The sequence below is a fragment of the Vanessa atalanta genome, chromosome 17, assembly GCF_905147765.1.
Source record: "Vanessa atalanta chromosome 17, ilVanAtal1.2, whole genome shotgun sequence".
Lineage (NCBI taxonomy): Eukaryota > Metazoa > Arthropoda > Insecta > Lepidoptera > Nymphalidae > Vanessa > Vanessa atalanta.
In genome coordinates this window covers 10,077,163-10,100,123 of record NC_061887.1, presented here as the reverse complement: position 1 = coordinate 10,100,123, position 22,961 = coordinate 10,077,163, and the positions used below count along the sequence as shown (strand labels likewise).

Genomic DNA, 22,961 nt, shown 5'->3' with positions numbered 1-22,961 from the left:
CTGATTTCCATAACACAAGCAATGCTTTAGCTACTTACTTTGGGATCAGAGTTATGTATGTGATGTTGTCCAATATTTATTATTTATTTATTTATATACATGACAGAAACCATCTTTCGATGGTTTTGCTTGTATATCAAAGTAATGTATGTATCGTCATTTTAAAAGTTTGTTACCGAGTGAACCACGATGCACACCGAGAAAAATCGGCGAGAAACTCACTGGTTACCTACTGGGTACATTTATTATTTACAATAAAATGAACCCTACAAGAAAATCATATAAAATAGAACGAATACCATGAACAAAAACTCATATTGACTTATCCAATTCATAACTCGATTAAATCTCCCCCTTCGTATTTTTATCTATACATTGACAACCTTCAAGCACCATTCCATATTATTATACTTTTATTAACACAATAGTATTACTGTACATACGTAGATATAATCTTGATAATTAATGCCTATCACCAATGAAATGATTTTTATATAATAAATACTAATAAATTACATATAAACATCGAAATCACATACGGTATAAGAGAAATGCACACACATATGTGTAGGTAAATTTAAGTTAAATATTTTATTCCTTTGTACCTTTTTATTTAGTTTGCCATGATATCGGGTTTCATCCCCGGATTATGTTTTTAAAAATCTCTCTCAGATTGGGTTGTCTGGAAGAGACTGCTAATTATTAGCCGCTTAAGTCCGCTCGTTGTACAACACGTCAAATATTTATATATATATATTTTTGTTTTTATTTTTAATATTTTTTCTTTTTTTAGTCCTAAGATTTCTGTATTGTATGTTTGTGCTGTACAATAAAGTAACGATATATTTTTATCTGGATCTAGGCCTCCTGGGCCCTAAAGGAAGTGATGGCTGGATGTCGTGAAGCAGAACATTAGAGCTAATGGACTTACACGGGATGACGAAGGCAGTAGCCAGGATTAATAAATGCCAGGCAAAAGAAGATTTTATTCTATTGTGTTATTATTATCCTTGTAAAAAAAACGTTCTGGAATCTGAATTTTTGATGCGCGGGCGATCCACTAGCTAGTAATAAGTTTCAATTTAATGTAATGTTGTAGTAACAGGCGGTAAATGTTTAACAGCTAGCGTAAATGTCTTAATTGTTTAATATGTTATTGTTAACCATGTTTACAAATATTTTTTATTCAATTATAATAACAATGACCAAGCAAAATTATTTAAAAGGCTAATTCAATTTTTATTAGCATCATTGCGTTTCATTTTTAAATAATATAAATTATTATTGTTTAAAAGTTGTGCAATATGTGGCTGACGAAATAAGTTGCAATTATATTAATTCGCAAAACTGTATATACAGCTACCTATATCCTGGTACTTTCGATGATTTTTTCCTCGCAGAATTTCCTTGTAGAATTCAAAATGATTGCTCCATTCCATAAAAAGGGGAATGATACCAGGAAGAAACCTCATAACTTCCGAGTCATCAAGAGTTATATACGGAAACGATTTTTTTCAAACACGTAGGTATAATTACAACGTACTTTTGGTGCAACTTTGGTTGAGGATATTACTTGCAACATTCAAACAATAACCACTCAGGCGATGGTTGAATCCACATCAATATACGTGTTACTAAAGACTCGATTACTCACAAATATAGTAAAGGTTTCTTTTAATGTAATAGACAGGCGAACGAACAAAAAAGCTACCTCGTGGTTAATTTTCACCGTCTATAAATTGGCGCATGGTGAAATATTAACGATCCTCATATCATCAATGCAAACCTCGGCAGCTAAGATGTTATGTCTCTTGTGCCTTATATTGGCTCACTCGCCCTTCAATCCGGATCACAACAATACTAAGTATTGCTGTTTGGTGGTAATATATCTGATGAGTGTGTGGTACTTACCTTTACGTGCTTGCACCAAGTGAATAACCACAATTTATTGGAATAAAATTTTAAACCAATGACATATTATCATCAGTATCGAGCTAAGCGATTAATTCGAATACATTTTACCGCGCGTCATATATTTTTAACACCCATACCTCGAACACAAATCGCGGATATTGGGTCTATTATTTTATCTTACGTTTTTTAAAATATACTGTATTATCTTTCAAATTACTAGATTCAAGCTAACCAAAATTTCGCCATCAACTAGTATTCGTATTTAATCAATATTATTTTGAAAAAGGTGATGCAATTCATAAATATAATATTTAAATATTATTGAACGACTATTACCTACATTTAAAATTGTCTGTTGCGTTGCAACGTCGAGAATATTCTGTAATAAGTTCTTGACTAGTCAGTCTGTAATTCTATATACCTACATATAAGTGACTATTTAAACAAACTGTTTGAGAGAAAATCATCATCGAGAGCGAAATATCTCTCTTGATTTCATCTTATCCTTGTAATGTCCATAACCTATTTTGAATTTGACCTAAAATTCAGTTCTTCAAATTAAATTCAATCAGGACTTCAAGCTTTTTCAATAGTTAGTCTAAGGCTATATTCTCCTTGAATATTTACTCAAGCGGTTGAATCACTGGGGTGTGGGTGATAAATATCACCCCAGTGATTCTACCGCTAAATATCAACACCTTATAATGTTGCGGTGTCATAAATAAGTCGGTCGGAGAAATTACGAACCGAATGGGTACCATCTTACCTATGAATAGCGATAAGTGATGCATTTTTGAGATTAGCTTACAATATTTCTTACAGAGTCAAAATGTCTATATTAAGAAAAGACTATTTCTATCTGCTACAATAAGGAAGAAGGCTGTTGATCGAAAGGGAAACTGGGAAATTTAATCTTGGCAAATCTCTAGTATCTCTGCGCTTAGCGTTACTAGGAAGTACTGATAAGGACGTAACAGGTTTTATGTATTTAGTCGTCCGTATCGTCAATTCAATTCTTAATTCAATGGTTTTCAGTTGGCCACAGATTATTTCGCCAATGTTACGTAGGATGGACAAGACACGAAAGAAATTGATCGGTACGGTCGAGAGAAGATTATCAATAAAATTTTCAAGATAAGCATAGTAGATTTTTTTTAATCTTCAACCTAACACAATACATAGATAATAATGAAAAAATTTATAAATTTTTGTAAGTATTATAAACTATGGATAATAAAATATGAGCTCACGTGTACTATTTACAGTTTAATTTTATTATTACACTATGCCGTGCCCGCGACTTTAACTTTAATTTAACAAAAAAGTTATTGTTGTAGCCTAAGTTACTCCTTATTACATCAGCTATCTGCCAGTATCCATCTACCAAAATCGATCCAACCGTTCCAGAGATTATCCTGAACAAACAGACAGACAGACAGATAGACAAAAAATGTAAAAAGTGTTATTTTGGTATATATGTACTGTGTATACATACATATGCATTTAGTAAAAAGCGGTTATTTTAATATTACAAACAGACACTCCAATTTTATTATATGTATGTAAAGATAAGAATGAACAAAATGGACTAAACACAAACGTCAACAAACATTCAACATTTATAGGGCGAGGGACTTAAGGATAGAATCCGATCTAATGTAACTTTCGGGTAATAAAAATGATAGCCACCGAAAATTATTAAAATTTTTTACTAATTATAGTTTCTTAATTATTTTTGGTAATTCAATTTTTTTTTTTAAATTAAAAAACAAAATCGCTACGTCAAAAACAGACGATATTCTATTCCTATCTTCTTTTTTTTTGGGTTTGTTTTTAATCAACCGTTAAGGAAGGAGGATTCCCGAATTAAAATTTGCTATTACAAAAAACAAAGAGAATATTTAAAACTATATTTAATTTATTAGTAGTACAATTACAACTTACAAACGATTTTTTTTTTTTATTAGAACGACATTGCTTTTATCGAATGATATAATTATTATGTATTGATTTGACTTCATTCATTCACTGCAGTTCAGTGACGTCAACGAGTGAAATAAGAATATTCTATAGCCGAACACCTGTTTTGCTCTGAATGTAAACATCGATTTGTATTTTATGATTCACCAACCTTTTTGCCAAGCCTCCTATATTGCATATCTATTAATAGGATATGATTTAATATATTTTCATTACCTAAGTTCTAAATCGAGATAAGTAACACGAATAAAATTGATTTTTAATGAAAAAATCGATTAGGTACCAATCAACAATTACATTATTTGAAATATTAATTTACATAGGTACCTATTAAATGTAGTTTGTTGCAAATAAAAGCTAAAGAAAAAAAAACTTGAGACGAGAATGAGACTAGAGAGAGATATATTTTATTATATTAACCTTAGTCGGAGGCCGAAGCTTTCGAGATAGAGAGGATCAAAAATCAAATCCCTATATAATACTAGTGTATATCAATATACACTAGTAGATATTATAATCTATACTAATATTAAAATGCTTAAGTAAGTCTGTCTGTCTGTTGCTCTTTCACAGCCAAACCACTAAACCGAATTTGATGAAATTTGGTATGAAGCAAGTTTTGAACTCCCAAGAAAGACAGGCTACTTTTTTATGGCTAACACATGTGGACCAACCACGAAAATGCGATCATAGCCGCGGGCGACAATTAGGTGTTTATAAACTCATAAGCAAAACCGCAGCCGTTTTCTACCGTGTATTATATACTAACACCTCCGAAATTTCTGATATAAGTTTAATTTATATATTATTTTAGTTTTTTTTTCAGTTGAACACGTATCCTCATTTATTAAAACAAATATGTCATTCACAAGTCACCGATGTTGAAAATACCTACTTGTATATTGAAATTAATATTTTCTCTAAAAACTAAATATTTTCATTTACTAGTACTCATAAATTTTGTGTTTTTTTTAAAATAAGTTTTTTTTCTTCTAACTTTAAAAAGTATATCTTTAATAAGTATGTACGAGTATACTTAATATTTATTATAATGTTCCCAAATGCCTAAACACATTTATCGTAAGAGGGGAAAATATAATAATGATGATTCAAAGAAATGAATTAGGTCAAGTTGGCAAGGTTCTGCTGCCAACAAAACCTATCCGATTCCGTCGTAGTTGTAGGTTTCTCAGAATCGACGATATTGGCCGACGGCTTCGCCAAAACTTGGCCGATACACAAATAACCACATTCGCTATTAAAACAAAAAGTTTTAATTTGCCTAATTAAAAATTACAGATAATTAATGATGTAAATACAATTATTAAACAATAGTGTAGATTATATAAGTCGTATTTATCTAAACAAAAACGATTATCTAAGTTGAATGATAAAAACGATATTTTTTAAGTTAATATATCAAACGCATTAAAAACAAATAAACAAAGTATTCATTAAAAAATATATATGTATAAATATTACTGGTTAAAAAAATAACAGTAGAACAGTCAGTACTTCACTCGCCAGTCAGTATATAGTAGTTAGTTGCGGGTTAGTGGTAATCACAGAATAAATGAATAAATAATGTTAGCTTATTATTTGGAGTTCTGTGGTAGTAATGGGTAGGTTAGGCAACATGTAGCAAAATTTCCTTCGAAACATTAATGTTTCCTTGTACTTCTGTGTTTTTCTTCAACGGCAGGCGGTTGCTCGTACCAATCTAAACCCGTTTCGTTCATTAAAATTGATTATCGCGCTGCGAAGATTAAACTTGAAATTTATTGTAATAAAATAAAAAAACTTATATTAATGTAGGTATTGATTCCAATATCGCTTCTCGGCTTTTTTGTTAAGATCAAAGTGTAGTATCTGTTCTTTTTAACTAATATCTGATTATCAGTATTCATTCCAAAACTGAAAATGTCCTTAAGCATATTTTGTTTATATATAAACAAATATGCTTATAATTTAATATATAAAATATATATTTTTAAAATATATATTATTCTTAAATAATAAAAAAATCAAAGCGTCATCTTTAAAAATTAAGATAAAGTAAAGCTTCATTTTACAGCGCCATCTCTTACTGAGTGGAAGTAATCATTTATTAAAAAAAAAGAAAATTGATATAACATCAATGATATTCACGACAAATTAATTTAGAATTGAATGTTGATATCATTATAATAAATAAAAAGTTTAAACTATTATATAAATTTAATTAAAGTTATTCAGTTCAGTTGATAGTCGCACCTTTATTTGGATATGACCATTATAAATCAAATAAAAATAAGTTTTTCTTATACTTTATACAATCTATATTTTTTTTTAATGGCAATTTTTAATTGTGTACATACACAATACTACTTTTTTGTCTTATGGAATCAATCAATATGATACTTATAAATATGTTCTTACTATTTTATTAATTTGGAAAGCTGATAATAGTTTATTATAGACTTTATACAATTATTGAGTATTAATAATTATTTTGAAATGTAGAAATAATAAGAGATTTATAATGTGCAGTTTTATTTTCTCTATAAATAGAATAAAATATAACTTTTTTTAATAAAACCAATATTAACTATTTAAGTAAGGATATAATCAATAATTTCTAAAGACAAATCGGGGGCTATTGATAATTATTTTAATAAGACCGTTGAGAAATAAAAAAATAACTAATGTTTTCTTTAAAAATAGATTACAAACATCATCTTCATGTATCAATTTAAAGTCACTGAATAATAATAATAAACTATTTTTTTGAAGTAACTGTAAAAATACTGGCAACATATATTGTACTTTGTCTTTGGTTTAACAACGTCTGACGGGTGGCAGGTACATCCGGCCCACGAAGTTGAAAAAGGGTCCTTTTTAACGCGTACGCCATTGCTGGCGTATGGTGGTCTATTTTATTGAAAGAAAAATCATAAACCATCCAATATGGTGAGTATATTATTCAATATTAGTGTTCAGAAAAGTGATTCATAGTATGTTTACTATTATTCTGCGTTAATATTTTTCGAATTTCGTGTTGACGAAGTAATAAAAACTTAGGTTTTCTTTTAGTCTCCTTTGTGATCGGGTGACGTTTTCATACTGGTGCTGTGAAGTGTTGTGAAATAATTTGAAACTTTAGTAAACGTTAATAGTATTCAATTTATGAGATTATTTAATTTCCTATTGCCAAAATGAAACGTGCGTATGACAGGACAGATTGCCATCTGTTTTTCTCTTTTTCAACTGTTTGCAAGATGTTAAGTGATTTTTCCGTTTGTCCAGGTGAATTTTACCGTAGACGAAATCAGAGGGATGATGGACAAGAAGCGGAATATCCGCAACATGTCCGTCATCGCCCACGTCGACCACGGCAAGTCCACACTCACGGACTCGCTCGTCTCCAAAGCCGGTATCATTGCCGGTGCGAGAGCCGGTGAGACGCGTTTTACAGACACCCGAAAAGACGAGCAAGACAGATGTATTACCATCAAATCCACGTGAGTTTCAATTTTTTTTTCGTGACCTTTTTGTGTTCAGTATCGACCTTTCAATATGGCTGTACTTGCACATGCAGTTGGTGACTATGCAGATATGTTAAATGTAACCTTGAGTAGATTTTAAGCTATTCAAGTTGAAAGTGTATTAACCTCCGAAATGAAAATAGAGATCTTAACTAAATTGTCAACAAATTATCATTACAATGATGAATGTTCTTACCATTATAAACTGAATGTTTTTGAAGATTCATAGAACGGCCATCTGAGTTCCTTGAGAACTTTATAATTTATAATAATTGTTCGAAACAAAAGTTAATCATATGTCATCTTTGTCAGTGCCATTTCCATGTACTTCGAGCTCGAGGAGAAGGATTTGGTATTCATCACAAACCCTGACCAGCGTGAGAAGAGTGAAAAGGGTTTCTTGATCAACCTTATTGACTCACCTGGGCACGTTGACTTCTCCTCTGAAGTGACAGCTGCTCTCCGTGTCACAGATGGAGCTCTCGTTGTGGTGGATTGTGTATCGGGTAAGAAGATAAATCATTAAATAATACACTAAATCAATTATACATGCTAATTTAAGGACTTTTCGAAAGTTAACTGTAAATATCATGTCTTCTATATTTATTCACATAGTTATCATAGCTCCTATAAAACTACATGTTTTAATTTGAAAATCTTGGTCATAGGTGTATGTGTACAAACTGAGACGGTGCTGCGTCAAGCTATTGCTGAGCGCATCAAGCCTATTCTGTTCATGAACAAGATGGACCGTGCTCTTCTTGAGCTGCAATTAGAGTCTGAAGAACTTTACCAAACCTTCCAGCGTATTGTTGAAAACGTCAACGTCATCATTGCCACTTACTCAGACGACAGTGGTCCCATGGGTGAGTAATCTTTTGTATGTTATAATTGTTTGTGTAAAAAGGAAGAGGCATAAATTCAGCACTTAAGACCTAGGTGAAAATAATGATTAGTCAGCAGTCTGCATAAGTTTATTTTGTACACATTGTAACAGCAAGTTTTTGTATAGGCAGATTGCAAAATATATTGCAACAAATTATTTGGTTAGAGCTCCTTCTATTAGATAACTATCTACTAAATATCAACTCAATAGATACTAAATACTAAATTAACCCAAGTCTATCAATTTAAATAATATATACTAATTTAAAATTGCAAAGTAAAGACTATTGTGTTACTTTCTTATCATCATTATTATTTTCACATTTACTGATAAATGGATATACATTTTTTTATCACAGCTTAAATGCATGTCATGAAGCAAAATATGAAAGGACTTAACATTCATCTATTTTTCTTGATTGTAAATAACTTATGTGTGTATAATCTTACTGTATTCAATCAAGTGATAACAGCAGATGAAGCTGCCAACATGTTTAAGATTGTAAGCAGTCATTGTCACACATCTGTTTTGTGTAATCAACATATAAGATTGACAGCAAACCAATTATACTAATCCACTGAATTACTAGATTAACATTTGAACATTTATTGCCTTACTAATAATAATTATTTCATACTTCTGTTACACAGATTTTGCAATACAGATAATAATAATAGTATTAAATTAGACGAGTCAGTTAATGCATTAGGCTTTTATAGTGAAGTCCTGTTGCAATAAGTTTGTATTTTTATTATTGAGTCTATTCCAAATTATGGTTTAATTGTAAATCGTAGTAGAATATTATTAAAAAATTGTTATTTTATTTGATTATACTATTAAATTCATAAATCATAGTGACAATTACTTTTTTAAAATGATAGCTATCGGTTAAAGCTTTAATGTTAAATAAAACTCAACTATACTATCCATAAATGTAAACAAACATTGAAATGACTCATCATATTTTTTTGTTGCATAATAATGCAGCAACATGCAATTTTTCATGTTACGTGCCAAACGTAAATGTTGTTTCTTTTTATATAACACTGGGAGGAGACATGCTTACAATTTTATATGTATTTCTTTGAATGTAGGGGGAATACTGTATAAAGCTAATATGAATATGACTTGAAATAAATTAGTTCATATACAGTGTTACTCTTTAGTATACAGATTTGGATAATACAAATATCATATACTGGATATTTTGTTGATTAAGATAAAGTTATGATTTACTATACATTATGTATGATTGATTAAACATGAATGAATTAAAAGAAAGTACATGCCATGTCAGTACTAGAGTCCTCTTGTTTTCCTAACTCATCAAACTGGATTTGATGATTCTTTAAGTTTAGATGATATTAGATAGTAAACTTCTATAAATTTATCTTGATCAGGTGAGGTTCGCGTCGACCCCAGCAAGGGTTCCGTAGGTTTCGGTTCTGGTCTCCACGGATGGGCTTTCACCCTGAAACAGTTCGCTGAAATGTATGCTGACAAGTTCAAGATCGACCTTGTCAAGCTTATGAACAGGTTAGTCTTGATATGGATGTTAGTTATAACAGTGTTGAAGTAATTTAAAAACAAAATCAAACAGTACATTATTGTACTGTATATTTTATGTACTTTTAGTGCAATTATTCGTAGCGAACTTTCTCCTACCTTAATTTGAACTAAACAAAATAATTAAACCATCCAGCTACTACTTATACTGATTAGTAGAATTCTTTTGTTTCTAAATTATAATTTTCATTCTATACATCAAACAAGCACACAGTGTTACAACTGTACCAACAAAACTGTAACAAATGTATATGACTAATTAAACTTGACTTAAATAATTAATATATTTTTTATATTTACACTTTTATGATATATTAAAATGTTTTGTGGCTTCTTTGGAAAGTACATATCCATAAACATGATTATGCATGAAACATGAAGCCAAACAAGTATCTTCTCATTGAAAGTTATTGTAATACTTAAGATAAATTATACGTCCCATTGATACTGGGTAAAGGTTTTAAATTCTATACTCCGGTGGCAGACAAGGACGAAAAGTATAGTCTCACGAGTAGTTAAGACATTTATGGTGATTGTTTTATAGTATTCACTGAGATACAAATTATATGGCATTATTCTGCTAAGAATTTATCATGAAGTGTTGTTGACTACTTCTATATATAGAAAATATTTTGACTAGGCTATGGGGTGAAAACTTCTTCAACGCCAACACCAAGAAGTGGGCAAAGCAGAGAGACAATGAGAACAAGCGGTCCTTCTGCATGTATGTCCTGGACCCTATTTACAAGGTGTTCAGTGCTATCATGAATTTCCGCAAGGAGGAAATTGACAGTCTCCTTAAAAAGATTGGTGTCACCCTTAAACACGAAGATGCCGATAAGGACGGCAAGGCCTTACTTAAGGTGAGATTTCCATGCAGCTATCTGCACACACTATCACATAATTTTTAAATTACACTTATCAAAGTCACAAATTAGTCCCAAGTGTTGCCAGTTACTTATTTAAATAAGCTTCTGGGTGTCAAAGAGGACTGAAAATATATTTCAGTCTTTCCGGAATTGGTTGTAAGTCATGTGGCTTGCAACCCCATAAATGAAAGATATAATAAAAAAAATAATGTTGAAATAATTACAGTGGTATAAAATCCAATATTCATTTTTATTAATCCTTTTACCATTTTATAGGTCGTTATGCGTACTTGGTTGCCTGCTGGAGAAGCCCTGCTTCAGATGATTGCCATCCATCTGCCATCACCTGTAGTTGCCCAGAAGTACCGTATGGAAATGTTGTACGAAGGACCTCATGATGACGAAGCCGCTATTGGTATCAAGGTATATATTATATCAATGTTTTAAAACTGAAAAAGAATGTTGACTTGTATAATATGTACAAAATTTAATATTAATCCATAAATTCTTAACAGACCTGCGACCCTGAAGCCCCACTTATGATGTACGTCAGCAAAATGGTACCGACCTCTGACAAGGGACGTTTCTACGCGTTCGGTCGCGTCTTCTCCGGAAAGGTTGTCACTGGTCAGAAGGCCCGTATTATGGGACCGAACTTCACTCCTGGCAAGAGAGAGGTATGCTTACAAATGATTTTATCTTCCCTTCCGCACCCCGTGCCACGTCGTAGCGCGCGCGTCGCCCCGCGGCCCGCGCGCCGTGACGACGGCGGCGCGTGCGGAAGCAGATCGATTCGCTCGCCTCGCGCTGCACAGGACCGCTATCCTTATGTCCCGGGACTGCATGCCACGGCACACGCGATACATTTATTATTTTTATTATACAAATTTCTTAAATTTTATAAATAATTTAAAGTAATGTCTAAAATTTACTATATGAGTATTTTTCTTTCTCCAGGATCTGTATGAGAAGACCATCCAGCGTACAATCCTCATGATGGGTCGTTATGTGGAGGCCATTGAGGATGTACCCTCTGGTAACATCTGTGGTTTAGTTGGTGTTGACCAGTTCCTTGTCAAGACTGGTACAATCACCACTTTTAAGAATGCACACAACATGAAGGTATGATTTTTTTTAAATAATTGTTTATAATACGTGAATATTAATTTATTGAAATTTTATGTAACTTACAAAGTATAATTCTAATAAAAAAATTATTATTCTCAGGTCATGAAGTTCAGTGTGTCGCCTGTCGTACGTGTAGCCGTCGAGCCTAAGAACCCAGCTGACTTACCTAAGCTCGTGGAAGGTCTTAAGCGTCTTGCTAAGTCTGACCCCATGGTACAGTGCATTAACGAAGAGTCTGGCGAGCACATTGTTGCTGGTGCTGGAGAATTACATCTTGAGATCTGTCTTAAGGTTATTAAAGCATTGTATTACATTAAACTATATCATATAATTATTCTTAAACAAATTACCTTTAAATATATAATTATCGATAGTTTATTTTGTGGTATATTTTATCTATTTATAGGTTTTAATATAATTGTACTTTTCTTAGTCTGTCTTTTACTTGAAATAAAATATAATAATTTATCAAGAATATATTATCCATTCATAGGATTTGGAAGAAGACCATGCTTGCATTCCTATCAAGAAGTCTGACCCTGTTGTGTCTTACCGTGAAACTGTTAGTGAAGAATCTGACCAAATGTGTTTGTCGAAGTCGCCCAACAAGCACAATCGTCTGTTCATGAGGGCCGCGCCCATGCCCGACGGTCTTCCAGAGGACATTGATGAGGTATAATCAATCTTAGATTTGGGTAATTTTCTTATAAATAATAATATTATAACAAAATTAGTATACTAGTATATTTGTTTTTTTTGCTATTTCAGTGTACAAATAAAAAATTTCTATTTTATTATCATCTAAATCTCTTCCAATTCTGTGCTGTGTTGTATTGCAATACTGCCGATTATCTGTAAACTATACTCAAATAAAGTTATGTTACTAAATCAGGGCAAGGTAAACCCACGTGACGACTTCAAGACCCGTGCACGTTATCTCTGCGACAAATTCGAGTATGATATAACCGAAGCCCGTAAGATCTGGTGCTTCGGTCCTGAGGGTACTGGTCCCAACATCCTGGTGGACTGCTCCAAGGGAGTGCAATACCTCAATGAAATCAAGGATTCCGTCGTTGCCGGTTTCCAATGGGCTGCCAAGGAAGGAGTCATGGCTGAGGAGAATTTGAGAGGAGTACGGTTTAACATCTATGATGTTACGCTGCACACGGACGCTATCCACAGGTTCGTTGGAAAAAACAAAGTAAAATTGAAGTGTACATTTGATCATTTTTAAAATTTGACGTTGTTTATGCAGAGGTGGTGGTCAGATCATTCCAACGACGAGAAGATGTCTGTATGCGTGTCTGTTGACCGCGGCGCCCCGCCTTATGGAGCCTGTCTACTTGTGTGAGATTCAGGTAAATTAACTTTATGTGCCACCTTACTACATTGAACTAATTATATAATTTTGACAGTGATAAGACCTTCCTGTTCTATGATAAAATCATAAAACGTATTGTAGCTACTTTATTAAAATATTATGTTACTTTGAAGCATGTCCCTCATCCCACGTGTTATCCTAGGCAGGCTGGCATTTTCGCCAGACTGCTATTCCGAAACGTGGCAGAGCAACAGTTCCTTTTTTCAGATTAGGTTTCGACCTTCAAATTTCAAGCCCTACCTGAATACGCGAACTAACATTTTTTACAAAATTATAACACTCCCTGCGATTGGAAAATCCATAAAAAAATATATATATCAAGGTTGACTCGAAAGCTAAGAGCTCCGCCTGCCCATATCTATAGCCATATTATTATTATATAATTTATTTTATTTTATATTTAAATATAGGATTTGTTGAATACCTTATTACTCCTATGAATTGATTTTGTTCAGATTGCATGTTTGAATCCTGCATATATTATGTATAAAGAAGTTTAATTTTTTTAAAACAAGTTTTGGTCATACATGAATTTTATATACAGTGCCCTGAAGTAGCCGTGGGAGGTATCTACGGTGTACTCAACAGACGGCGTGGTCACGTATTCGAAGAGTCGCAAGTAGCCGGCACACCCATGTTCGTTGTGAAGGCTTATCTGCCTGTCAACGAATCTTTCGGTTTCACTGCTGACTTACGTTCCAACACCGGCGGACAAGCTTTCCCACAGTGCGTGTTCGACCACTGGCAGATCCTGCCAGGTGACCCGTGCGAGGCGGGCTCCAAGCCCTATAATGTAGTCCAGGTGAATAAACAGTTTAAAATTAATGTGATTTAAATTTAGACGATAAAAATATTTATTAAATCTATCAATTAGTTTTTATGCAATAGCAAGAAATAATTCTAATATATACAATATTAAGTAACATTCCCTTCCGCACCCCGTGCCACGTCGTAGCGCGCGCGTCGCCCCGCGGCCCGCGCGCCGTGACGACGGCGGCGCGTGCGGAAGCAGATCGATTCGCTCGCCTCGCGCTGCACAGGACCGCTATCCTTATGTCCCGGGACTGCATGCCACGGCACACGCGATACATTTATTATTTTAATACTAACTCGTTCCGATTACGAAAAAAAATATTTAAATTATGAAAATGTATAACGAAGTTCGATAAAAAAAAGTCTTGATTTTTAGTACATTATTATTAACAATTTATTTTGTTTTCAGGAAACGAGAAAAAGGAAAGGACTTAAGGACGGTCTCCCAGACCTAACTCAATACTTGGACAAATTGTAAACGCCGTAGCTAATGCAATCAATACTGTAATATATGTAACATTAATAAGCGCGCCTCACGCAACATCTGATCATCATTTTGGTTAACCATCGAACATGTTTTCGCCTCAATAAGTTTGTTAAAAGCAGAAGCTGAAGAAATTTCAATAAAATAATTAATCAATGAGACGCATTGTTAATATCGTACCATTTGTGATACTTGGCTGTATCATATAATAAAATATTATAAATCCCGGCTCTTAAGACCTGTTATCATTTATGAAGTCGGGAACCTGGATTCTTTAATTATACTGTAATTAATTTTTAAATTATAATTTTTCTATTATAAAAAATGTAGTTTTTATTTGTATTATTAGGACAATTATTTTAATTCAAGTGGTAAGTTTTTATTGTTATTTCAATCAATAGCTTTTATTTTTGTTGGCTTTACATTACTCTTCATACATTTAACTATCTGGTAATATATGTATCTGTTTGGTTACAGGTAATTTCAACTAGTTTTTGAGGTAAGCATTCTTAAATTATAAGTTTTCATTATAATTACTATTAATTGTTGGTAAAAGCATATAATATATTATTAAACTACTTAGTAATAATAACAAAGACAAATTAATTTTCAGTATTCATTTATGTAGTTAAAATATATTGATATTTTAATGATGAGTATATCACAGACCTGTTCTGAATTAAGTTGAGGACAAAATATTTATTTAAACCTGAATAAAGTTTACTATGACCTTATTACTGTAAGTAAATGAAAATAAGTGAAACAATATTTTTATTTTTGCAGGTAAAGCAACTCTGTAAAGCAGGTCATGCATTGAAAGGTAAATATTTTCTTTAATATCTTATAAATATTTAATAAGAATTAAAAACAAATAGTAAAACTTTTTCGTCCCTGGCGATTACAATACTCTGGTTGGAACGTTTTATTTTAAAACTAATAAAAATAAATAAGTATATATACATATAGCGAAAGAAAAAATAGCGCAAAAATTTTACTTCACTAATAGCACTTCGACTTGTATATAACTGACATCAAATGTTCATGGGGTGAAGTAATTCTTGTTTTAATAATAAATAAATATAATGATGATAAAACCGTACCATACTTACTCTGCTGGTTTACAAGCTCAACAGGCCTGATTTTATATTAAAAAGTTTCAAATTCAAACTATAAAAATCAAAATTAACTCGCACATTTTTTTTTTACAGAAGCCATTGCATTTTCTTACCAGCCCAGCCCAGTAGGGGGCCAGCGCCCACCTTAAGATGTAAGTAGAAGTATTTGTCATTTACCAAATATTTCCTGTTGTCTATAACTTGATATCATCTGATCATGCAGCTGGTAGGGTGGAGTAAATCATTTCAACGGTTACTTGTGCCCCTCGCCAGTTTAAGCTCATAACATGTCTACGAGTCTTAAATATTGCTGATTTTTATTAGCCGACTGATGTGCTCTAAATAAAATCAACAGAACTGTTTTCTATGATTTCTTTTATACAAATGAAATTCTTTAAAGAAACTACCATGATGATAAAAACCTGTACCAGATGCCACTGATGGATTTACAAGCTCAACAGGCCTGAGATTACTAATTAGAAATAATAACTTGTTATATGATACTATAAGCTAAATTATAAAGTTATTTTCATTACAGAAACAACACCACCAGTTCACATCATTTCAAATTGCTATAATAGGTAAGGCTTTTACTATTTAATTATTTAAATAAATAATTATTTACTTTTTAACAAAGTAATTTAAGGAAACATTAAATGATGATCTTATCACAGACCTGTTCTGAATTTTTTTGAGGTTAATTTTTTTTTAATATTCTGATAGTAGATTAAAGAATTGTTTCGGCGACGTTGCAATAAACGAATACTATATCTTGTTATTTTACTTTACAGGTACATATAGCTGGTGAAATAAAATTATGTAATATTAAAATACACATATAACATTTATTTGAATAAAATCATTTTGTAAATAAAATAATCATATTGCCATGTACATTGTTTTATTTTAAAGAAAAAGTTAGCACTATATTTATTAAGTTATGTTAATACTTTATTGAAACTGAGTTAAATTTCTAAAAAAAAACAATTCAGATAACCACTGAATATAAACTAACTAACAAAAATATTCTTTAACACGATTGCCAAAGCTAAATTTGGAATTTTCTGTTAGTGGCCCATACCTTTTTTTTTAATCAATTAATTCTTAAGTACAGCAACTACTATTTGTGGGTGTGTTTATGGTTTTAGTATAAATATATTATATTTTACATAATATAGCTATATATCACGCGACGTCGCGTGATGGGCCACGTGCAAAGTACATTGATCCTTACGGGCCCATCACGCGACGTCGCGTTATGGGATATCTCAGCAAATTTAGGAGAATTATGAGTTCAAATGTAATACAAATGAAACCATTTTTAGTATTAATTATTTTTATTTGAATTATATAACACAAAAAAAAGAAAATATCAAAGAAACATGGAAAATAAAAAATCTTCTAAGCATTTTGGACACCAAAGTCTATGCAGCAGGTTTAGCAAATAACTTCTATAATAAATTACTATTTACTAGGATAACAATTAGGAACATATTTTCTTATCAGTCTTAGTAAACAAATCAGATCTCAAGGTTTATAAAAAAATATTAGGTAAATTAGTTTTTGGTACAAGTATGTAAAATAAAAAAACAGTCCATGCACATAGGTGGACTATCGGGACAATCTTTACATTCCATCGTAGTCTGCACTCGTTTTTTATTTTTATAGCAATTTCTGCAATCTTTTCTTGCGACTGCTTGCACTTTTCTTTCTGGTCCCGTTTTTATTGTCCTTTCCGTCGTTTTGACTATTTTCGTCAACCTATGACTTTGTTGACTTCGATTTCCCGATGAGGATTCGGGTATTTGGTCATTTTGAGGTAAAAAATGTTTAATGATTTTCTCCCTAAAGTCGTACAATGAAAGCTTAGGTTTTCCAGAGAATTTGTTATATAATAAACGAGAATTTACCAGACTCATCATCATCGTATGTATAAAAATTTTTAGATACCAACGTAAAGTCTCTCTTTCGCATGGGTAATATGAAATCATTTGATCTTGAAGATCAACTCCTGACATGTTTTCGTTATAACGTAGTATAGCCAACGGCTTACGTGTTGTAATACCACGTTTACTTGTAACTTCTTGCATCTCGTCAGCGAACTCTGTCGATACATAATGAATTTCTCTCTTATCTTTCCATTTACCTATATGGACTCCATTTCTATACCGCGAGATGTTTTCGCCTCTTTTTAATTTTTTTGAAGTAATAACGCGTGGATTGTCCTTACGTTTTTTGTTCAGTGTGCCGGTGCAATAAGTTAGTTGACGCAACAGTTTACTTGCTAAGTTATATGAATTATAAAAATTATCCATATAGATTGAATGGCCACCGTCCAATTTATTTTCCATCAATTTTTCGACAATTTTTTCGGTGTGGCCCTTTCCTGCTGTTTCATCTTCTGTACTAGTAAATACATCGAAATTTAAAATCAAGCCATCTGGTTCTGCGAGCACATATAGTTTGATGCCATACTTGTGGCGTTTTCCTTTTATGTATTGTCGAAAAAAGAGACGACCACGCCATAAAACCATCGACTCATTTAAAGATAGGTTCTTGCCTGGATAATATATATTATTCATTGTGTTGTTGAAATTTGCAACTATTTTCTGGCATTTATTTAGACGTCTGGCAGTGACTTCTCCTTCATCAGGAAGTGTAAAATGTAAATAGCGTAATATAATAAAAAATCGGTTTCGTGACATATAATTCGAAAAACATGATTTATATAACCAGTGAACCTTCCAATAATCTGTCAATCGGTTCATTTTTGCAGTGCCAGTATGTAACAAAAGGCCCAGAAATGTTTTGAACTCTTCAACTGACAAATCTTTCCATCTTGAAATACGTGCATGACGATGTTCACTAGAACTTTTTATACGTTCGGCGTATCTGTTTGTGCACTCTACGATCATTCTCAAATATTCTTCATGGAAAAAGAGACAAAAGTAATCTATTGGTTGTGATGGCGGTTCTATATGCAGCTTTGACTCTCGAACGAATGGTATTTGCTTCATGGACGAACAAGAAGTACTCCAGTGTGAAGTTGAGCCTTCGATGGCAGGTTCAGGAGACTCCTGTGGCAGAGCTGACTCTTCAATCGTTTCATTTAAGCCCTCCCTTTCTGTAGACAAAACTCGAACTTCACCAGAGGGCGATTGAACTCCTTCTTCATCTTCATCCGACTCCAGGGTTGAGCTGCCTTCATCATCATCACCCAATAAAAAATCTTCGTCTTCATCACTTCCCATAAAATCATCATCATCGGAGTTTTCTAAAGCGTTGAGAATATCCGATTCTTGCAATAAAACACGTTTACATTGCACTCGCGAAGGTATCTCATTTGGTCGTTTTGTACCCCTAGAGGTACCAGGTTGATGATCACTCATTATAAATATTAATTTATTATAAATATTATAAAATTTTAATACAAAAAAACGTAAAATTTGTTCAAAAGCGACTAAAAGCAATTAAGAAAGCCGTCCGCACGAGCGGCGACACTTAAGCGTACTAACCAATTACGTAACACTAAAACAATCGCATGATTCTCATGGCCACGCCCACTTTACAATAGCTCAGTTCTTTCTTTAGTGGCCCATAACAAACACATTTGCGATAACGCTCCGGCCCATGCAATACACTTCATACAAAACTCTACGGACACTTCACGCGACGTCGCGTGAGGGGCCACATCGAAGAGTATTGGGAACACGCGACGTCGCGTGATTGGCAATTAACGTGTTAAGTTCATAGTCACTTGAATCGCGGGGTTAATAGTCAGATTCTACCTTGAAGAACTGGCAAGGTAGTAAATCTTCAACCAGTTCAATTACAGTGTCAATAATGAATTAAATGTAGCTGTATATACATGTCTAGAAAACAAAAAATACCTACTACAGATAAAAAAGCACGATTTAACGCTTTAATCTGCATTAGCGGCTTAAAACTCATTTAACAAGCATGTACTTTCTAGTTAGTCTGTTGGTACTCCTCTCACTTCAGGTATTCACCGAAATGCGATTGATCTATTCCGTTAATTGGAAGAAGAAAAATACCGTCACATACATATTGTGTCCTCCAGTTAGTTAATAATAATATTTTTGTCTCATTTAAACTACTTTTACAAAATGCAATTAAAAGTCAGTTTGTATGGACGTACAAACGTTTCATAGACTATTACACTTTCAGCATTGCAAATATGGCATCTAACTTAAGTTTTGCTGGTTTATAAGCGTCTAAAATACTTCACATTCATAATTTGACACTATCACAAAGTGATAGTGTCAAATTATATTAAAATTAAGTATGTTATAAATATATTTCAAAGCAAATCACCACTTTGAATAAGACGGAAAGTTCTTTTATGTAATGAAAACAGACTCAACATCGGAACCAAACCAAAGTTAGATGCCTCAGAATAAGATCAATAAAACTAATTGCTATATATAATTAAATAACATTAAACTATTATATGTTACTGATGCAGAACTATCGATAGTATCGCCGTTATCAATAGTATTGCTCACGGTAAGCTATCGATAGTAAGCATTACTAATGATAGTATCGATAGTTTTGGACTGTCGATAGTCAGTAAATGAATTTTAAAAAAAGGATAATGACGAAGTCAAAGTTCTCGTTAATGTTTTTGTTGTTTTTTTTTAAACGCGTCTTTGGACTTCGACGGTTGTATGTAATTAAGTAAAGTTTACACTTCTATATTGTCGTTACCTGGCTTACTAAATAATTTATCTTGAGAAAGTAATGCTATCAAAAATAACTGGCTATCGATAGTACAAAACTATCGATAGTATTGACACGTAACAATACTATCGATACTATCGCTAACACCTTAACTATCGATAGACTATCGATATTTAACACTGCTTTACATTCTGGTTCAATATCTCACGAAAGTTCATACAACAATAATTATAGAACGTAAAGAAGAAATATTATTGTAATTTTCATATCATGAAGAAGAGCCAAGGTATCATAAAAATACATAAAATTGATCCTTTTTCAAGGATAAATAGGAAAACTTAGCTGATAATTTTAAATTAGCCCTCGCATTTTTAAACAAAATAAACGAAGGTATTACCTATATTTCAAATATAAAGTGATTCTTAAAAAAATAGTACTACTTACCTGTATTCTATTAGATCACTCTCGCTTACTGTTAGTTTATACTTTGCTTTATTACATTAGGTAAGGCGACCACTCGGTAGGCATTGCAATTTTTTTAATAAAACTAAATTACTTCTTAGCTATTTACTTGCTTAAAAAAAAACTATTTTGGAAAAGTGATTTTCTTCTTTCAATCAATCGTATCAGAAACCGGTTTATCAGCTCTGTAGTACATTCTGTACCACATAAATGACTCCATTCCGATTACATATATTTAATCTTAAAGTACTATAATATGCTACACGCATATTAGTGATTGCGTTTAAAATTTTAAATACAAAACTGCCGATTTTAAGCTCAAGCTGAAGGTGTTTTTTTATTCATGTTAGAAGACTAGTGTAATTTCTAGGTAAGTAGTATTAAGTACTATGTTGGTACCAATATAAGATTTGCATTGAGAGTATATGATAAGATATGTAGCAGCACTAAGTGATAAGTCGATAGTGATATAGTCACTCGACTAAGATCGACAAAAGATTATTCGCTGAAATAGTTCATTTACACATCACTAGTTCTGTCATACGATATACATGATACATTCGTCAAAATCGAAATACTCAAGGTCGCAATTGTGCGCATGTTTTTTAAAACCATTTAAATTAAATTCATTTAGCTTCACTGTTTCATGTGGTATAGGTGTATTCGTCAGTTTTCCAGTTATATTACAAAAATGTTGCCTGAAGTGGTATTCGTACTTGGTGCTCCCGGTGCCGGTAAAGGAACACAGTGCTCGCTTATTTCTAAGGAATTTGGATTTGTACACCTTTCTGCGGGGGATTTATTACGTGAGGAGCGTCAAAGACCAGGCTCTGAGTATGGTGAAATGATCGAGGAAAAGATTCGGAATGGGGAAATCGTTCCCGTCGAAGTTACATGTTCGCTCATACATAAAGCTATTCAAAATTCTGGACAGACACGATTCCTGATCGACGGTTTTCCTCGCAATAAAGATAACTTAGAAGGCTGGGAACGTGTCATGTCTGAAAAAACTAAATTATTGTTTGTATTGTTCTTTGAGTGTTCTCGAGATATCTGTACAGAACGGTGCTTGAAACGAGGTGCAGCTGGCAGCGGTCGTTCGGACGATAACATGGAGAGTCTCAAGAAAAGATTTAATACTTATATCAATGATACCATGCCTATAATCAATTATTATGATAAACAGGGGCTTGTACGTAGGATCAATGCTGAAGTGGCTCCAGAAGAAGTGTTTAAAGATGTTAAAAATCTTTACAACAACTTATCTAAAGCAGAGAGCTAATTAAATTGTTTAACACATAAGTAGGCCAATCACACATTTATAATTCTTGAATTCTGCTAAGAACAATCATAAAAGGCACTAGCTGATATTCCTAAGAAAATTAAATTGCATCCAAAGGTCATTTGGTATTCACGTTTCCTATAATTACCTTTAACAACTGCAATATTGCATTAAAGATGTACATAGTAGACAATTGTGAAAAGTAGTATTTATCAATAAAATCAATGTACACAATGGCAATAATTTTGAAGGTTCTGTCATGTATTGTGAGACCTTCACTATAATAGCATTGTTTTTTTAAGAAACAGAGGTCATTCTAAATTACATTTACCTGTTACTAAGTTAAAACATTTTCGTTTTGATGTGCCATAGATTGAAATAAAGTATTTTTAAAGGTCAGATATTTTGTTTATCAAAATCAGATAAAATATACATCAGTATAATTTTTTATACAGTATATACTTAATAATTGTAAAAACATTTCCTTTTTAGCATTTAATTGTATAAATATTTACATAAAATTTAAATAAAATTGCATTTACAGATCATTAATGGATAAGTTTGACAGTGTTTTAAACAAACATAAAATGAAGATTTTGCCGATAATATTTATTTAATTATAAAGTAGAAACTAAGCTTGCAATTGTGTATATGTAAATAAAGACCAAAGTGGAAACAACCAACACTCGTGTTTTATTCTATACAAGGTGGTTGTCACAACTTGACACATGAAATTATCATTTAGCTTTTTTAATATTGAGATGTACACAAATATTATAGAATTCTCAGTGCTAATGCATTTTACCCTACACCTTATTACTTATTTATTTATATGTTCAAATATCTTGCATTACCT

The 22,961-nt window shown here is 32.4% G+C and overlaps 3 protein-coding genes, 1 long non-coding RNA gene and 1 pseudogene across 4 annotated transcripts; 4 read left to right on the top strand and 1 right to left on the bottom strand.

Annotated features, from left to right (window-relative positions):
• Positions 1-5,723: 5,723 nt before the first annotated feature.
• On the top strand, positions 5,724-5,830 carry LOC125070685 (annotated as a pseudogene).
• An 876-nt stretch (positions 5,831-6,706) lies between these two features.
• Positions 6,707-14,704, top strand: LOC125070607 (translation elongation factor 2). The gene is made up of 15 exons (XM_047680548.1): positions 6,707-6,843; positions 7,180-7,394; positions 7,731-7,924; positions 8,087-8,284; positions 9,705-9,840; positions 10,511-10,733; positions 11,016-11,162; positions 11,255-11,416; positions 11,697-11,861; positions 11,967-12,158; positions 12,361-12,540; positions 12,760-13,049; positions 13,123-13,225; positions 13,793-14,050; positions 14,471-14,704. Exons 1-15 carry the CDS (start codon positions 6,841-6,843, stop codon positions 14,537-14,539), a joined length of 2,535 nt encoding a protein of 844 aa, XP_047536504.1. The 5' UTR covers positions 6,707-6,840; the 3' UTR covers positions 14,540-14,704.
• A 415-nt stretch (positions 14,705-15,119) lies between these two features.
• On the top strand, positions 15,120-16,501 carry LOC125070608. The gene is made up of 4 exons (XR_007119886.1): positions 15,120-15,365; positions 15,754-15,812; positions 16,199-16,241; positions 16,452-16,501. It is a non-coding gene; the product is annotated as an uncharacterized LOC125070608 (long non-coding RNA).
• Positions 16,502-17,249: 748 nt separating this feature from the next.
• Positions 17,250-19,049, bottom strand: LOC125070669 (piggyBac transposable element-derived protein 4; the record flags this gene model as incomplete). Its single annotated transcript, XM_047680617.1, has 2 exons — positions 18,542-19,049; positions 17,250-18,304 (listed from the first exon to the last, which is right to left on the bottom strand). Coding segments are annotated over exons 1-2 (1,563 nt in total), but the record flags the coding sequence as incomplete, so codon positions are not given.
• Positions 19,050-21,372: 2,323 nt separating this feature from the next.
• LOC125070295 (UMP-CMP kinase) lies at positions 21,373-22,788 on the top strand. The gene has a single exon (XM_047680096.1). It carries the CDS (start codon positions 21,470-21,472, stop codon positions 22,103-22,105), a length of 636 nt encoding a protein of 211 aa, XP_047536052.1. The 5' UTR covers positions 21,373-21,469; the 3' UTR covers positions 22,106-22,788.
• The last annotated feature ends 173 nt before the right edge of the window (positions 22,789-22,961 follow it).

Coding starts and splice junctions, on each gene's coding strand:
- LOC125070607 (XM_047680548.1), top strand. Junction 8,285..9,704: donor AGACGACAGTGGTCCCATGG/GTGAGTAATCTT, acceptor TATCTTGATCAG/GTGAGGTTCGCGTCGACCCC. Junction 12,541..12,759: donor TTCCAGAGGACATTGATGAG/GTATAATCAATC, acceptor TTACTAAATCAG/GGCAAGGTAAACCCACGTGA.
- LOC125070295 (XM_047680096.1), top strand. CDS start 21,470: ATGTGGTATAGGTGTATTCGTCAGTTTTCCAGTTATATTACAAAAATG.